The sequence below is a fragment of the Carassius gibelio genome, chromosome A10, assembly GCF_023724105.1.
Source record: "Carassius gibelio isolate Cgi1373 ecotype wild population from Czech Republic chromosome A10, carGib1.2-hapl.c, whole genome shotgun sequence".
Classification (NCBI taxonomy): Eukaryota; Metazoa; Chordata; class Actinopteri; order Cypriniformes; family Cyprinidae; genus Carassius; species Carassius gibelio.
In genome coordinates this window covers 8171057-8187659 of record NC_068380.1, presented here as the reverse complement: position 1 = coordinate 8187659, position 16603 = coordinate 8171057, and the positions used below count along the sequence as shown (strand labels likewise).

Sequence of the window (16603 nt, the reverse complement as noted above, 5' to 3'; positions counted from 1 at the left end):
AGCGGGCAAAGAACAAGCAGCGCCGCAGAGCGCCGGATGGGAAACGGCACTAGCGCCCCTCACTGGAGCGGAGGACGCGAGAGTCACGTCTTTACGTCACTGACTGCAGTCTTCACGCGGCGCTTCCAAACATCATGGCGGCTGGTTTCAAGTAAGTGAGTTACCGCTACACAGCATGAATAACATGTGTAGATTGTTTCTGAAATATCTCTGGATAGTTAGATAATGACTTTGCTGTGTAATGGTAAATAACGGATACGTTTTTTTTTAGAACCGCAGAGCCTCTAGAATATCACAGGAGCTTTCTGGTGAGTTGATTTCTGTCTGCTTAGATTAAGTGTTATAACACTAATCCAATCATTCATCTTGTTTATTTTATATTCTTCAGAAAGAAAACTGTCGGCCAGATGGAAGGGAATTGGGAGAGTTCAGACCCACAACCTTAAATATTAGTAAGTATGGGATGCATATTAAAAAGAAAACACTCATTAAAATGATCAGAATTTTCAATGCTTTACAAATACAGAGATGTTATTAACCATAATTGGATGATGACTGTGGCCTTCTAGGCTCTATATCTACAGCTGATGGATCAGCATTGGTAAAAATTGGAAACACCACAGTGATCTGTGGGATCAAAGCTGTGAGGATCGTTTTTATTTTCCTAAAAATGATGATATGAGTGTTGATTATGACGTTAAAGCATTTTTCTTTCTTTCAGGAATTGACTATGCCACCATCTGATGCTCCAAATAAAGGATATATAGGTACATGTAAATTAGAATAGGATATTTGACTAATGTTATACATTGGGGTGTTAAATTAAATCTAACCCAAGTTCCTCTTCGCTCTCCAAGTCCCAAATGTAGATCTGCCTCCACTGTGCTCATCTAGATTCAGACCCGGTCCACCAGGAGAACAGGCTCAGAGTGCCAGCCAGTTTATCGCAGATGTCATTGAAAGGTACAACCACATTTGGTGTTTTTAATTTTTTCTTTTTCAAAAAGAACAAAAAATCTCTGAAATGTTAACAAGACTGCAAATAATGTTTGCATGAAATAACATGTTTATTTGTTCTGCTTTTCAGTTCAGATTTAATAAATTTGGAGGAATTGTGCATTGAAAAATCTAAGGTAACTTTTTATATATACTTATTCATAAAATATTTAGTATTATTACAAATATACATATAAGATGCTAGAATACTACTTCTTATCAAATATCCGTTTTCAAATCCTTTGCATTTCTTTTATAACTCTATTCTTCTAGCTTTGTTGGGTGCTGTACTGTGATATTATGTGTTTGGATTACGACGGGAACTTACTTGACGCCTGTATCATAGCTCTGCTGGCAGCTTTAAGGAACGGTGAGTGTTTCTTCTGAATATAACACATTCTCCGGATGTTATGATGACTAATAAAGACTCATTTCTCAGCCCAACTCCCTGAAGCCACTATAAACAAGGAGACAGATTTAGCAGAAGTTGACATCCAGAAGAAGAGGCACTTGAAGATCAACCGGCATCCAGTTGGCTCATCATTTGCAGTATTTGACGAGTAATTAAAAACTTTTCTCTATTACACAACTGCAGTCTGGGTTGGTGTTAAAACACTTTTTAGTTTAGCCCAGATCAATTTGTCTGAAGAACAATATAATATTCTATAAAAATGATAAGAATGAGTTCAGGCACAATCTTTTCCATTTTCTCACTGAACAGCTCTATAATCATAGTCGACCCCACAGCGGAAGAAGAAAGCCTGTCAACAGCATTACTGACCGTGGTAACAGACGAGGAGGATCGACTCTGTGCCGTCCACAAACCAGGTGAACATTAAGACAATTGTGACATTGCAGATTGCTTACATGCAAACTCGTCTGGGTGAAAACTGCAACAGAGATTTTTTTTTTTTTTTTCAGCTTTAAAATATGGATTTACATTTCATTTTAGTATGGGGATAAAGGGAAAATCTCACCTTGGATCCTTTTTATTAAATTTGAAGAATTCAACTATCCAATAAAGAACCATATACTACTAATACTATTGCACTTTAAAATAAAAATATTTTTTAATAGTAGCGTTTAATAATCATAGAATTTTACATAACAGTAAAATTACAATGCTAATAATCATGTGTGCCTTACGCGAGCTTATATTCATCTTTGCATATTTCTTTGCTTTTAAATAATTACACTTTATGGTTTATTTACCTTTGATTTATGCTTTCGTTGACAAAAGATTCATAAACTCTCTTTACAAATTTAAAAAGCTTATTAGATCTACACAAACCATATTAATTAGCTGTTTTTTGTATGCATCCCATTTTTGAGGTTTGCAGATTTGATTGGCTTTTTTTTTTTTTGTAGATCTAGAATCAAATGTTGAATTTTGTTTTAGGTGGGACGTCGTTATCTGGTGAGAAACTGCAACACTGCATAAATCGGGCCATAACGAGAAACAAAGAAATCAGCAAACTGGTGGACAAAGTCTTTGAGAGCATGAAGACGGCGAAATAAACACACAGAGTCATGACGTTTTTATCTAAAAGATGTATTTTTCACTGTCAATATATACTTTCTTTTTTATCACAATAAAACTGCCGACAAAGAACATTTACAAAAATTCTGCCTCAGTGTTCAGAAATGTCATCCACTCACATGGTTTAGATTTTTTTTCTTCATAAGAATATACATCAACTCCCCCTCAGTATAACAAAATGCCATTTTAAAATGTGCCGTATAAAAACCGCACAGGTAATTGCATGCTGGGACAAGGCGGCCTATCACTCTGACATCCAGCAGTAGAGAGCATGTTTTCTCGTAACGGTAAAATTGAGCAACAGGTGATTGAGGCACATCTGTACGGCCCTTATTAGTGTGCGTAGGGTCCACCCTCTCAAGCCAAACAGGCTCTTGTTTAAAGGGCCATTTGGAAGGAGAATAAAGACAGCATGCTGTAGAGAACCCTACAAGAATCGTCTCATTTAATATCTTGTATTTCTTTAAAAAATACGGTAATACTCTAAGGTCCCCTGCTCTAAAAATCCTCGCAGTATATATTCATCTGTCCTGAGGTCAGGAGGGCAATTCCTGCACCCCTATGATCGTAAAAAAACAACTTTAGTCCGGTCAAGCCACAGTCAGTCCATAAAATGCTCCTGATCAAGCACAGTGCCGTCTGCTGACGTCCAGCCGGAGGTCATGATTTGGGGAGGGGCTGTGGCGTGCTGCGTTTCCTCTTACTTTTTGGCTGGTTGGCGGAATGTGGCCGCTGAAGTGGTGCTTGTGCCGCCGCCCCCACTGCCATACCCATTTGCTGCTGTTGCATTTGGTGCTGCAAGAATTGCAACTGTGTGAAAGGGAAAAGAAACGGATAATTGATATGCAGTTAAAAAATGTCCACACAGCAGCTGTGCCTCAGAAGCATCCCTTCCACTTAGTCATGGAGATAAATGTTACACCTTCACCTTTTAGTGTATCCCACCCTCTTATCAGTCCTTGCCATCAACTTTTTCAAGTGTAGCCAAGTGTGGGAAAACCAGTCGAATGTTTTCCAACTTTTGGCTTTATGCTTCTCATTATCTTAAAAAAATACTTGAATGATGCTTAATGTGAATATATATATATATATATATATATATATATATATATATATATATATATATATATATACACAAGTTATAATTATACAGTTAAAAAGTTTGGGGTCTGTAAGTTATTTTTACTTTTATTCTGCAAGGACACTTTAAATTAAAAGTGACAATAACAGTGTTCGTAGAAGGTGTTTAAAGTGTTTGAAGTACTTGAACTTTGACTTTTTGTAAGTCCTAGAAAACCCTTGAAAAAAACAGCCATATTTATGAAAAGGTACTTAAAGTACTTGAATTTTTAAAAGGGAGTATATATGAAATTAGAGTTAATTTGTTTTCGATAAAAACAATGTTCACGAAATTTAACAATGTAGTGCATCTGATATACATACAGAGCCATTCCACCTGGTTTTCGGGAGCGCATATCAACAGAAAGTTGAGTTTGTGGTAAAACCTTGGACAGTCCTTGCATTACATTGTTCTGTCTTTTGTTGCATGTGTTGTTTGTTTGGTTTTCAAGTCAAGCGCATTTGGGAAGGCATATAAAGTCTGAAGCGCTTTGTTATCATTAACAAGCGTGGAGCGTGTCTCCATCCCAGCAGCTCAGTTGTGAAACTCTTCTTCTGCATATGCTGTGAGTTTTGGTTGTTTAATATTCATCTGGGAAAACAGTGTGCGTTATCTCAATAGATTTGTAATGGAAATCATTTATAGCTCATAATTTTCCAAATGTATGCTATAGCTTTCATTCTTCAGGTCAATCATATATTCATGAAAACAAAACAAACAAATTAATTTGTTTAACTAAGGAAAACGATAACTTTGCCATAGTATCCTTTCAAAGGTTGAGTTGAGTAAAGGTTAAAGTTGCCACAGTCATTGCATGCTTTGCATGTGCTGCAATTTATTTGTACCTTTTTGTTATTAGTTTATTAGAGTTTGAAAGATTATGATGGTTTGATAAGTGGGACCTCTGATTTTAGTCCTTGAATACCAAAGAATTAGGGCTTGAAAAGTCATTGAAAGCCCTGAAATTTAATTTAGCTTCATCTGTATGAACTCTGCAGTAAAGGCATGATGAAAATTCAGCTTTTCCATCACATGAATAAATTACATTTTAAACATGTATTCAAAAAGAAAACATTAATATAGATTTGAATATTTCACAATATTATGGTTTTATAGTTTCTGTTGTTGTTGTTTTACCAAATAAATGCAGCCTTGGTAAGCATAAGAGACTTCATTCAAAAACATCAACATCTTACCAACCCCAAACTTTTGTTTAAACGGTCTACAAATGAATTTTGCTATTATTCTGAAATTTGGGATGCACTGGTATTAAAATTGTGGTCAATAAGCCAATAATTATTTTATTGTTCTGGCCCAACAACAGGTCAGTACTCTTTTGTATAAATAAGTTAAAAAAATAAAAAATAAAAATGAAACACTATAAGCTTAAATCATTTAGGCATCATAAATGTATAAGGTTCAGTATGAAAAAAATATATTCGTTTTGACATGTGATACTAAATTTAGTTTTTTAAATAATGTACTTTGAGTCTTAGATAGCAAAGGTAATCTAAATGTAAGAGTAAGGGAAATGAGCTGATAAATTTAATATACAATATCGAATGACACTGATTAATTATAATTGATCAGTATCTTACATTTTCCAGACAATTTGAAAAATACCTCTAACTGGTTGTGTTGTACATTGTATAGATCAATATTTCATGTATGTATTACATGTTTTCGTTGCCTCTCCGACTAGCTCTGACAATGGAAGTGTTTCAACTAAAGCAGAGCTGCTGAAAGGAAACCACCATTCATTATCACTGCAGTGAAAACAGATGCAACTCTCTGGACAGACATCAACCGTTTTTGCAGAAGCTTGGCGAGGCTGAAAAAGGGAGGAATGGAGGACTTAATCGATGCGGACAACAAACTGTGAGGAACAGGAAAGGATGAAGCGGGTGCAATAAAATTAAAACTGCAATGCAGCCGTTTGTCAGTTATCCTCTATTACACACACACACACACACACACACACTGCCATGCTTTCAATTATTGTCAGTAAGACAGCAACTTCAACTCGCATCTCAGCTGGCACTAATGCAAGAGTTTGGCTGTTACTTGGGTCAGATGCAGGGCAGGAGAGTGGGCCAATCAGTGTGAGCTGTGCGTGATGATGGATAAAACAGCATGTGTCATGCTTTTAAATGAAATCTGATGAAATGAAAACTTCCTAAGAAATAAGGAATTCCTGAAGGTTTGACAGATTTCATCTCAACTTCTATGAAACATGCTTCTCAAGCGTCTATTAAGAGATAAGCCGATGCCACAAGCTTATATGAAAATGTTGCTAAAAGCTTAGAAAAATGGTAACTCAGAACATGGCATAAGAACAATACGTAAACAACACAAAGCTTTACACGTCGGTCAGAAGTAGTCAGAAAAGAAGTTATTGATGTGCTTCTTATGATTAACAGTGTTTAGCTGTGTAGTGTGGAACATTTCATTTAAAGAGTGAATGCATAGATGTCATATAACAGACTGATCTTTCACCAGACCTTTGAATGTCAAATGTTAAACTTAGTACCAAATAACAGGTACTATTTGGGGCTATGACTCTGTTTCAAAATTTTGGGTTCAGTAAATTATTATTATTATTTTCTTTTTATCAAGAATGCATTAAATTGATCAAAAGTGACAGTACAGTAACAAATAAAAAAAAATATTTTCACAAAATATTAAGCAGCACAAACTTTTTAACATTGGAAATGTTTCTTGAGCAGCAGATCAGCATATTAGAATGATTTCTGAAGGATCATGTGACACTGAGGACTGGAGTAATGATGCTGAAAATTCAGCTTTGCCGTCACAGTAATAAACAACATTTTTAACATATACATCTGAAAATATATTCAAATAGAAAACAGTTATTTGAAATTGTAATAATATTTCACAATATGAAGTTTTTATTGTATTAATGATCAATGAAATGCAGTCTTTGTGAACATTAGACTTCTTTCAAAAGCTTTTAAGAATATATACTGACCCCAAACATTTATAAATAAATAAATAAATAAATATATATATATATATATATATATATATATATATATATATATATATATATATATATATATATATATATATATATATATATATGAATGATACTAATAATGATAAATAATCATTCAAATAGAGGTTTTAAAATCGATTATTTTAGGTGATAATAATATATTATGAATCATGTCGGAATAGTGTGAACTGAAGAATCATGCCCATTAAGAACAGAAAAAAAAGTGTATAAAAGATTTAATTTAGGCTTTTATACACATAAACATTTATCAACAAACATACACAGGAGCTCAACCAAACTTGCTTGAGGTGTTGGAACAAACCTCACTGGTTCTTGCGGGAGGTCAAACGTAATGGGGTGACATTAAAGAATGAACCTCAGTGGTTCTTGTGTGTCAAACAAGCATGCTTGAGCTTCTGTGACCAAATCTGAACGCTGTAAAAATCGTTAGCTGATCAGTGTTTATATGAAAATAAAAGCCTTAAATAAATCAGCTCACCATGTACAGCAATCATGTCTCTTTAGAAGACTTTTGGAGAGTTTTAGGTGAACAGACATAGAAATCTCTCAGAATATATGAATACACGTTGTCTTCAAAAGATCAGTCAAAGGGGAATTAGTGTCTGAGAGGTCAAAGGTCAGTCTGCTATACACATGTCTATGGGTGGATGAGGTCAAAGTTGCTGCATTACTTGGATCTGTGGCTGGTGCTGTTGCTGGAGCCTCGGGGACGGTAGGCTGGGCCCGGACCCCTCCAGACCACAACCCAGCTGGGACAGCACTACCACGGACAGAGGGGTGGGGTGGAGGAGGAGGAAGAGGAAGAGGTGAGGAGGGGGGGAAAGAAAAGGGTGGGGAAGGAGGTAACAGGAAATAAAAGGTAGAACGTAGCAGAAAGAGGAAAAGTGGCATCCACCATCATGTTAATCAAATGACAAACTCATAATTAAAACCACAGGTCTAATTAACTTTGATCTCTGTTGAGATTAGTATGGCACACTACAAAATCTGAATTTATTAGTATATCTAGTCGTTGTGTTAGTGTCTGTTAGAGATATCTAGACTAGAGATGTACTCGAATAACAGTGAGAGGAGTGGCAGAGAAATGAAACGCATGTGTCCAGTGCATGGGTCCGAACCTGCTGCCTGAGGAGACATGAATCCACCCACTCCGGTCAGATTGATGACTGCCGTCTGTTGTGTGGACAGACCCTGTTCTGCCGTCAGACCTGGATCAGCCTGATTCAAAGAGGACAACTCAATTACTTAAAGGGGTCATATTAGGAATGTTCATTTCGGTTATTTTTCCAGACCGACAACCGACGCTCATTAACCGTTAACCAACAAGATTATTTTAAATTAGAACTGAATTAAATTAGAAAGGATAAGTGTCTGTGACCCGTTAAAAAAAAGAGAAAAAAAATACTGAATGAAAGAGTTTCGGTTCATTTTTGTGATGCGCGAAAGGAAACCAGATGCCAGAAAGCGGCATCCTATTTTTCTTTAGGCTTATTTTATGCACAAAGATTTGTTTTTATTGTAAATGTAAACAAATAAAGGCAAACGTTTCAGTTTCGTTTTAGACTAAATTAATCCATTTTGGCCTGCCGATTATGTTACTATAACTTCTTATGTTTTTTTTTTATTCTTGTTCTTTTTTAAATAGGCTACTGTTAATTGAAAGAATTTGCGGTTGATTGATAGCATAGCCATGTTTACAGTGTTTATTTTAATGTTTGTAAACATTTCGAGTCGGAATTGAGCTTAGTTCTGAATTAAATAATAAAATGCGACATTAATAACACAATGTATCTATTTATTTTTCTCTAAAAAAAAAAAAAACAATTTATTTTAACCATGCAGCAAACACTTAAATATTTTGATAAATTATTGAAAATAAATTAATAAAATACTTTTTAAACCATTTAAATGATTTTATTAATCGGTCAAAATACTTAAGATTGGTAAAGTCAGTGTGTCTGACTCACCGCCTCCCCCTGCTGCTGGGGGCTGGATGTGGCGGACTGACTGCTTTGCTGTTGAGGGGAGAACTGAGACAACTGCTGCTGCTGTAGAGAGTTAAAAATCAGTGGTCCCGTAGGGAGCTGAAAGAAAGGGAAATACAAACATAAATAGGAGGGAAAGAGAATCATCTTCACAAAAGCCAATACTTCAACTACAAAAGCTCTTTCACCTGAAGAAGGTTGAGCGGTCGCAGTCCCGGGCTGTTGTTCAGGCCAAAAGGCCCACCTGATGGAACAACAATAGTGACTGAAAACTTAAAAGTAAAAGTCCCTGATGAACATCTGACAAAACGGGGAATTCACAGAGAGTTTACCTGCTGGAGAAGCAGACTGCATGGCAGGAAGAGCTCCAGACATGAGACCACCAGAGGGCAGTAGCCCACTCAGGGGTATACCAGATGCCAGAGCACCAGGACTACAACCCAGCATTGGGTTAGAACCACTCATCAGAGTCTGCGGACTGCTGTTAGAAACCACAAACAGAGTTTGTCATCGTTTTTTTTTACTTTCATATCTCCAAAAAAGAGAGTCACAAATATGGGTTCTTACCAAACCGAGCCAACCACGTTGATGAAGTTGAGCCCTGCTTGGTTTGTCATGACCTGTGAAGATGTGGTGCTGGATGTGGGGAGGGGAATAGTCATGACAGGCAGGGTCATCTGCTGTTGGGTGAAGGAAGTCAGCAGGGTGGGCTGCTGTGGAAGCGAGGGGTCCTGAGGGGTGGGCGTTACTGAAGGCGTGGCACTCTGAACGTCGGCAGGGTGTGGCGTAGAACACGGCGTGTTGGTGGGTGTGGGTGTGGAGGGCTTGGGAGTACCTGATCCTTTGGAGTAAAATCAAATGAAAAAGACTAAATAAAGATCTGGCTAGCAAGCAGTGACAGTTTTCTATTTGTGAATAGAGTGAGACTCACTCTGCATGGGAGAGAGAGCAGCAGGGGACAGCAGGCCAAGCTCCATGGAGTGTTTCCGGGACAGCGACTGATTCTTCGTGGGTGGAGGGGTCGGGCACTTGAGATGACCGCTTGAGGCCTGTGTACTGTACGGGTTTCCTAGACAACAGGAGGGAGTGTTTGTTTGTACACTTTTTAAAGTGGAGAGACACAAACATATTGAGATAGAAGAGAGGAAATGAGATTGAGACATGATGGAGATCGGAACTGAACTACGTTTATCTCAGAAACTGTGATGTTGTGATGTAAGAACCGTTATTAATAACAGAGCAGCAATAATAACTGATATAAAATGAAAACTAAATCAGCATATTATAATGATTTCTGAAGGATCATGTGTCACTGAAGAATAAAGTAATGACAGCTGAAAAATTCAGCTTTGCTATCACGGAAATAAAATACACTTAAAAATATTTTCAAATAAAAAAACCTTTTACAATTTTAATATTTCACAATATTACAGTTTCTACTGTATTTTTATTCAAACCCCCTACACCCCCCCCCCCCCTTCATATATATATATATTTGTGTGTGTGTATACAGAACACACACACATACATATGTATTTTTTATATGCATTCTGTTCTTCTCTTGTTAATACATTACATTCGTCTCACCTGAGGCGGCGCAAGCTGAGCCGGCTGGCAGTTTGATAGGAGGAGGTCTATGTTTAACACCCTTTCCTAAAACTGAAGACTGGACAAGCGCTGAGAAACCATCAGCCTGCATCAACAACAACATCCATCAAAATGCACCAATCTTAGACTGAACCATGGCAGAATTTCATAACATTCATGTGGACAAGCAATTATTTCGGTGCCCATTTTCTAAATCTGTCACATAAATCTCTAATCGAATACTTGTCTAGAAAGGCAGAAAAAGAGCAAATCTGCCTTGTATCTATTTCTTGTAGCCTAAACTGCAAAAGAAGCAACATCTGATGTTTACAAACCTGATCCAAATCAGATTAAAATCTGTTTTTTTGCAGCATGTCTTCAGAGTCGGAACAGTCACGTGTGATGTCATATATCAAAGTGTCTCACCTCGTTTTCCCTGGAGGGGGAGAGCTGGCCTTGGGACCCTGCACTGCCTGAGTTGTGCAACATCTTCACCTGACATTTAACATCCCGTTCATAGACCTCCTTATACTGCATCAGAAACCTGTTTCACAGGAATATTTTCATGGCGGCTGAGTGCAACCAAGACCCAAAACAACACATCATGGCTCCTGTACTTACCGAACAGCGTCTGTCCTTGAACCTATGAGGAATCTACAAACCACAGAGAAAATAAAAGATCAGGTAAGTGCAACAGCAATTAGACAAACTAACAACACTTTACTCTCATCTCAGAATAGTGAATGTGAATTAACGTGAAATAAGTGATGAAATAGTCAAATGTACGGTGGGTGAATGAGGCGTGGATCTGTGACATCCTCCTCTGATTTGAAGTCTTTGGCGCTGTAGATTTTCCCGTACACCTGCGGGTCCCCCATAGACTGGAAGATAGTGACTTTTGTTCTTTGAGGCTGACCTCCTACCTCACACTCAAAAATATAGTCGTCTCTCACATCCTGTTCAACGACAAAGACAGCATATCACACAGATCAAATAACAAAAACCTGTATTTTTTATTTTTCTTACTAGCATATTATAAGGTCTATATGTACAGTCTAGTCCCTATGTAAGATTTGTATAACTGTGTTACCTGTGCAGGCCAAACAGTGGGCTGAGTGTCATCTAGTTTAACAGAGCTCCCTGCCACTGCATATTTCTCCACCTGGAAGCACAAAGAAAAACCTGGTTTCACAGATTTGAATAAAAAAAAAAGGAAAACGTCCAAACATCCCATTTCAGAATACTGAAGGACACAAGAATGTTAAAATTATCTTAGTCATATTTAGAATTTTTTTTTGGACCTACAGAAAAGAAAGAGATGCTACTTGTACGTTCATTGAACTGCATTACAGCAACTCACATCAATTTCTGATGGGACAGACAGCTGAAAACTGCTCTGTTTCCACATGTCCACACACTGCAGGAAAAACACAAAACAACCACACTAGTCAAAAAAGATATAATAAAGCACTTTAAACGAGAAGTTTGATTTACACAGTTCTGTTCAAAAGACAGTTCTGTTCAAAAGAAGCTTTTATTCATTGCTGAATAAAAGCTATTTCTTTTTAAAAACATTTCTTCCTGACGGCAAACTTTTAAACAATGTTGTATGTTTCACATTGTCCCATGTTTAAATCAATTTACCCAAAAGCAGAACAGAACTTAAAACTGCTTTGCAAATTCCGTCTGTGTCTTCGACTCACATTTCCAGCTTTGGAGATCTTCAGGTCTATGGAAGGAGCAGGTTTCCTCTCTTTCCTCCTCTGCAGGTAGTCCAGGAGCCGCAGCTGTGGCAGTGCAGGGCAGTGGCTCATCATCTCCTGCTGTCTGTTGAGCGCTGCTTGAGAATGCCTCCTAAAACACCTGCCGAGAGGAGAAACATGACATGCATCAGCTGATAAATGTTGAATTTGATCACCTGCTTTTGGATTTCATGATATATCTGTATCAGTACAACGTTTGAAGCCTTTGACTTTGATAAACCACATGAAATGATCCTCTTATTTAGCTTTTCACAGAACATAGATTCTCGTCAGATTCTTGCACTCAGCCTACACAGGCAAAACGACTGTTTTTGTTAGCTGCATGCAGTGAAGACAAATCGTGTTTTGGTCAAAACCACTCACAATACAATGAGAGATCAGAACAGCAGCGGCTTTTCAGTTCACAGATGGGGACTAACCACAGACACAATAAAAGATCTACACTGTGCACGTCAACATAAGCTCTGTGGGTTTCTTGGGTGCAAAATGTTAGCAGTCACAAACAATCACACGACACACTGAGCCGCAGATGACAGGAACTCATCACAGACCGTTTGATTTAGTTTAAGGATGACTGATGATCGAGCGAAACACACAGTTCACTGAAGCAAAAGAGTTAAATGTGTCACCGTTTCATGGATCGCGTGTTCATCTTCTGTTTGTTGTAGAGTAGACGGTTGGTGGTGCAGCTGACAGAGACGGAGGGGTCCAGACACAGAGGCTCTGCTGTGGCCAGAATCAACTGACTCTCCAGCTGAAGTTTATCATCCTGTAAACACACCAGAACCACATGAGAAACCGTGCATCCTCTATACTTCACACTGCTGCGAATCTGTCACTTTAATGGTCTTTGTCGGTCTACAGTACCTGTCAAAAGTTTGGAGTCAGTACGTTTTTTTTTAATAGAACTAACATTTAACTCAGCTAAGATGCATTAAATTTACTTCTATTTAAAAAGAAATGTTGTTGTTTTGGAATTTGTATTAATCGAATCCTGAAATGTATCAGTTTCAAGAAATATGTTAAGAAATACAACTCTTTTCAACATTGATAAGTTCTACCATGTGATTTTGTCACTTTTATTCTTTTTTCCATTTTTTTTTAAAAATTCCATTTCACTTTCATTTATTTTTATTTCAGATTTAGTAATGATAGTATTTTAACTTCAATTTAATTAGGTGCCAAAGCAACATTTCAATTATTTTTTTTTATTTCAGTTAATATTTATATATTATTTCAGTTTTATTTTAATTAACAAAAACTATTTAATATCAATTTAAGTAAACAATAAAAACAACAACACTGTTCTGAAATTGATATAGTGCAGCATTTTCCACACTGATCATATTAATAAGCATTTCTTAAGCAGCAAATCAGCATATCAGAATTATGTCTGAAGCTCACATGACACTGAGGACTGAAGTAATGGCTGCTGAAAAGTTCTTTTAAATTATAATAATATTTCACAGTATTGCTTAATGAACTTAAAGAGACTTCTGTCAAACATGTTCAAATAACCTTACTGACCTCAATGTTTTAAATGCTAACAGATAGCGTCCCCTCACCTGTGTCCACTTGTGGTGATCGCTTGTCATAGCATGAACGTCACAGATCAGGGTCTGGGGGGCCGAAGATAGATGACTTAATTACAAGACTACAGAAAAAATGTCTTTCTAAATACAGAACAGAGACTGCTGGTCAGTTATTGACCTGCATAGTGGGTCTCAGCAGGATGTGCCGGCTCTGGTAGGTGGGCATCTTTGCATTTCCAGACTGTCGGTAGTCCCTGACCTCAGCTATGACACAGCCACAGTGGAATATGTTTACCTGACAGAACAGAAGCAGAAAAATGAATCTAGGCTGGTGGTTTATGCATCAGTTCGACAGAATGCTATAAAACTCTACTGCCTGGAGTTATAATTTTATTCTAAAATTAATTCTGAACCAGTATTATTTAGTTACTGAAATAGTGTTTGTTAATATGTCAATTTAGATTTCCTTTTAATACTTTGAAGTCAGTTTTAGAAATAGCCATTTGTTATGTGCTTGTCATGTGCCATTTTATAATTCTAATTAGCTTCATTTTATTTCAGTTTTAGTAATTCAACTTATTTTATTTTAGTCACTTGTCAAAGCAACATTTCTAATCTTCGGTTAAGTATAAATATTTTATATCAGCTATATCGGTTTTAGATTTAGTTAACTACAACACTGTTGTTCTTATATATAAATAGACTAAACGTGAAATATTTAAAATGTCATGGATAGCAGAAACCAGCAAAAAAAAAAAAAAAAAAAAAAAAAAGTTTAACCTTTTAGACTACACATTAAAAAAAAAAAATCAACATTTTTGTTCAGTTACCCCACTCACCTGTGATTTTTCTAGAAGGTCTACAAGGATGGGCGGAAGCTCCTCGGCATCCAGGTACTCCAGTAACTCGGTTTCTTCATAGCGAAGTCGGATTGTTTCTGAATCTTATCGGTTGGGATAAAAAAAACATCAGTTCAAGAGCGAGTTTCTTAACATGTAATATGAAAAGCTCAGCTGATTTAAACATAAAAAATAAAAAATTATCAAAAGCAGACAGTACCAGATCCATTTTTTCCTCTAAGCATAAGTGAGTATCCTTCATTTCCTGGGTACAGGTTGACCACCAGACATGAGACTGACTCCTGCGAGACCAGCTTCTCTAGTAGATTCACATTTCTCCTCAGTTTCTACAGAAAGAGGCCAGAAAGGATAATAAACATATATATATATATATATATATATATATATATATATATATATATATAATACAAAAATTATAAAATGCATGATTTTATAAAGTTCTAAAATCCCACCCTATAGTTTTTCTCACTTAATGTCTTGTTTCGTTAAAAATATATATTTATATATATAAAATGATGGCAGTAAAGATGGTTGTGAATGCTACTTCATTTGATGTGTTTAACAGAAGATGAAAATGACCTTCAACTCTGGTTCTTTTTCACACTCTTCAATGTACAATTCATAAAGCTTCTGATACAAGGATTTCCTTCCACCCGAGGTCACCCGTCTCTTCGCCGGTCGCTGACGAGCACTTTCAACAATGTACTAAACAAGAAATAACAATGTTATAGAACAGTAATAGAATACATGCAGGTATTCTTCTGCACGGTGATTTCCAAATTTGCATTTAAAACAATAAAGGTACATTATAATGGATACAAATAAGCAACCCTATGTTCAAACAAATGTTAAGTATGCACTAAAATAATAATTTCGCACAAATACCTCAGCCCGATCCAATGCATATTCTAAGACTTGTTGCTGTGGAAGAAAAATAAATGAAAATGCATGAGATAATCTCTCACACTGTCCAAACAAGTCATCCAGAATGTCATATATTATCAAATCAATCCCATATTGTTAAATAAAACCCAATCCTGCTAAAAATGCATCTTTAAAACAAATCTGCAGTTCTTACCATTGTGGTTGCTGTGTGACAGGAGGCGATGTTGTGTTACACCAGCACTGTCGCCTCCACACACACACCATTCAAGCCCTGAGATCAGAGAGACAGTTCAGAAACACACTCCAGGGTGCATGCTCCTGTCAGCTGACAGTTTCCATTCAAAACTCAAGCCCAACGACAAGCGTATGAACGCGAAGACACAGAGTATGAGACATGAACTCAGCTCATTCAGACAGTGATGCATCTGTGTGTACATGCAGTCACAACTTCTGCTAAACAAAAGTGGCGAACTTCTACAGGATGATGACAAAGTATGTGTTAAAGGATGCAATAGCAAGCATTCATGAAATGCAAGGGAATATCAGTCCAGCAGAAGAAGGCAAAACTTCAGCACTGCAGCTTCAGCAAACGACAGGCTGGCTAACCAGAGCTAACAGCTCACTTCAAATACACAGCTCCACAGAACACGAGCAGCTGACAGAGCGCGGCAGAGCGGGACAGCGGCGACAAACACCACAAGCGACTTGCCAGTCCAGTTGCATCACCACAGGCAGGAAATCCAAAGCAAGAAGCGGAATAAACGTCCCAGTGCCTTCAATGAAAAAAACTCACAGCAGCCATTTTAGTTCCAGTGTAACAACAAAATCCAAACTTCCGGTGTGCGCGCGTGCTGGAGGCGGAACCAAAGATGTGCAGCGCGGAGCCGCTCAAAAACGGCGTTTCGGTTTGTGATATATCGCACAAAACAAAACTCGAACAAAATGTCACTATGATAGTCAGATTTTCCACCAGAATACCTTAGTCAATACAGATATTGTTCCTACATTTAATCCGTGGCAATTTAGCCACCAACGTCATTTGAAAAAAAAAATGACATAATCCTTCTGTGGCTGATCAGTAATACTTTTTTTTATTATTGTAAAATAATTTACAGTAAAAATAAAATTAAGTGCAGTGTTAATCTTAGAAATACAATTTTACATGTGGTTATAAATACTGACAATATTCTATTTGTATCGTTTTTACTGGAAGTTACCAAATAGGAATATAGAATACAAATAAGAAATAGGAAGCATAAAGACAAAAAAGAAAGATAATCATCACAGACTAAGAAGCA

General features: G+C 37.0%; 2 protein-coding genes across 7 annotated transcripts; one reads left to right on the top strand and one right to left on the bottom strand.

Moving 5' to 3' along the window:
• Window positions 1–18: 18 nt before the first annotated feature.
• Window positions 19–2620, top strand: LOC128021053 (exosome complex component RRP43-like). Its single transcript, XM_052607937.1, has 11 exons — window positions 19–151; window positions 272–308; window positions 389–452; window positions 570–643; window positions 722–767; window positions 858–963; window positions 1088–1133; window positions 1270–1366; window positions 1436–1556; window positions 1718–1824; window positions 2396–2620. Exons 1-11 carry the CDS (start codon window positions 135–137, stop codon window positions 2512–2514), a joined length of 834 nt encoding a protein of 277 aa, XP_052463897.1. The 5' UTR covers window positions 19–134; the 3' UTR covers window positions 2515–2620.
• Window positions 2530–16141, bottom strand: LOC128021050 (transcription factor SPT20 homolog). 6 transcript variants are annotated; one of them, XM_052607929.1, is made up of 24 exons: window positions 15929–16140; window positions 15499–15576; window positions 15306–15341; window positions 15000–15125; window positions 14620–14746; window positions 14400–14503; window positions 13739–13855; window positions 13594–13647; window positions 12658–12797; window positions 11969–12128; window positions 11626–11682; window positions 11356–11427; window positions 11052–11221; window positions 10887–10919; window positions 10692–10809; window positions 10266–10371; window positions 9610–9747; window positions 9246–9519; window positions 9011–9159; window positions 8867–8922; window positions 8661–8777; window positions 7812–7911; window positions 7365–7453; window positions 2530–3346 (listed from the first exon to the last, which is right to left on the bottom strand). In XM_052607929.1, the coding sequence occupies exons 2-24, from the start codon at window positions 15499–15501 to the stop codon at window positions 3197–3199; spliced, it is 2496 nt and encodes an 831-aa protein (XP_052463889.1). In that variant the 5' UTR covers window positions 15502–15576; window positions 15929–16140; the 3' UTR covers window positions 2530–3196. The 6 variants fall into 6 exon arrangements, with proteins under 6 accessions (XP_052463889.1, XP_052463890.1, XP_052463887.1 ...); XM_052607930.1 differs by having other exon boundaries at window positions 16099–16135; XM_052607927.1 differs by having other exon boundaries at window positions 16015–16116.
• Between the last annotated feature and the right edge of the window lie 462 nt (window positions 16142–16603).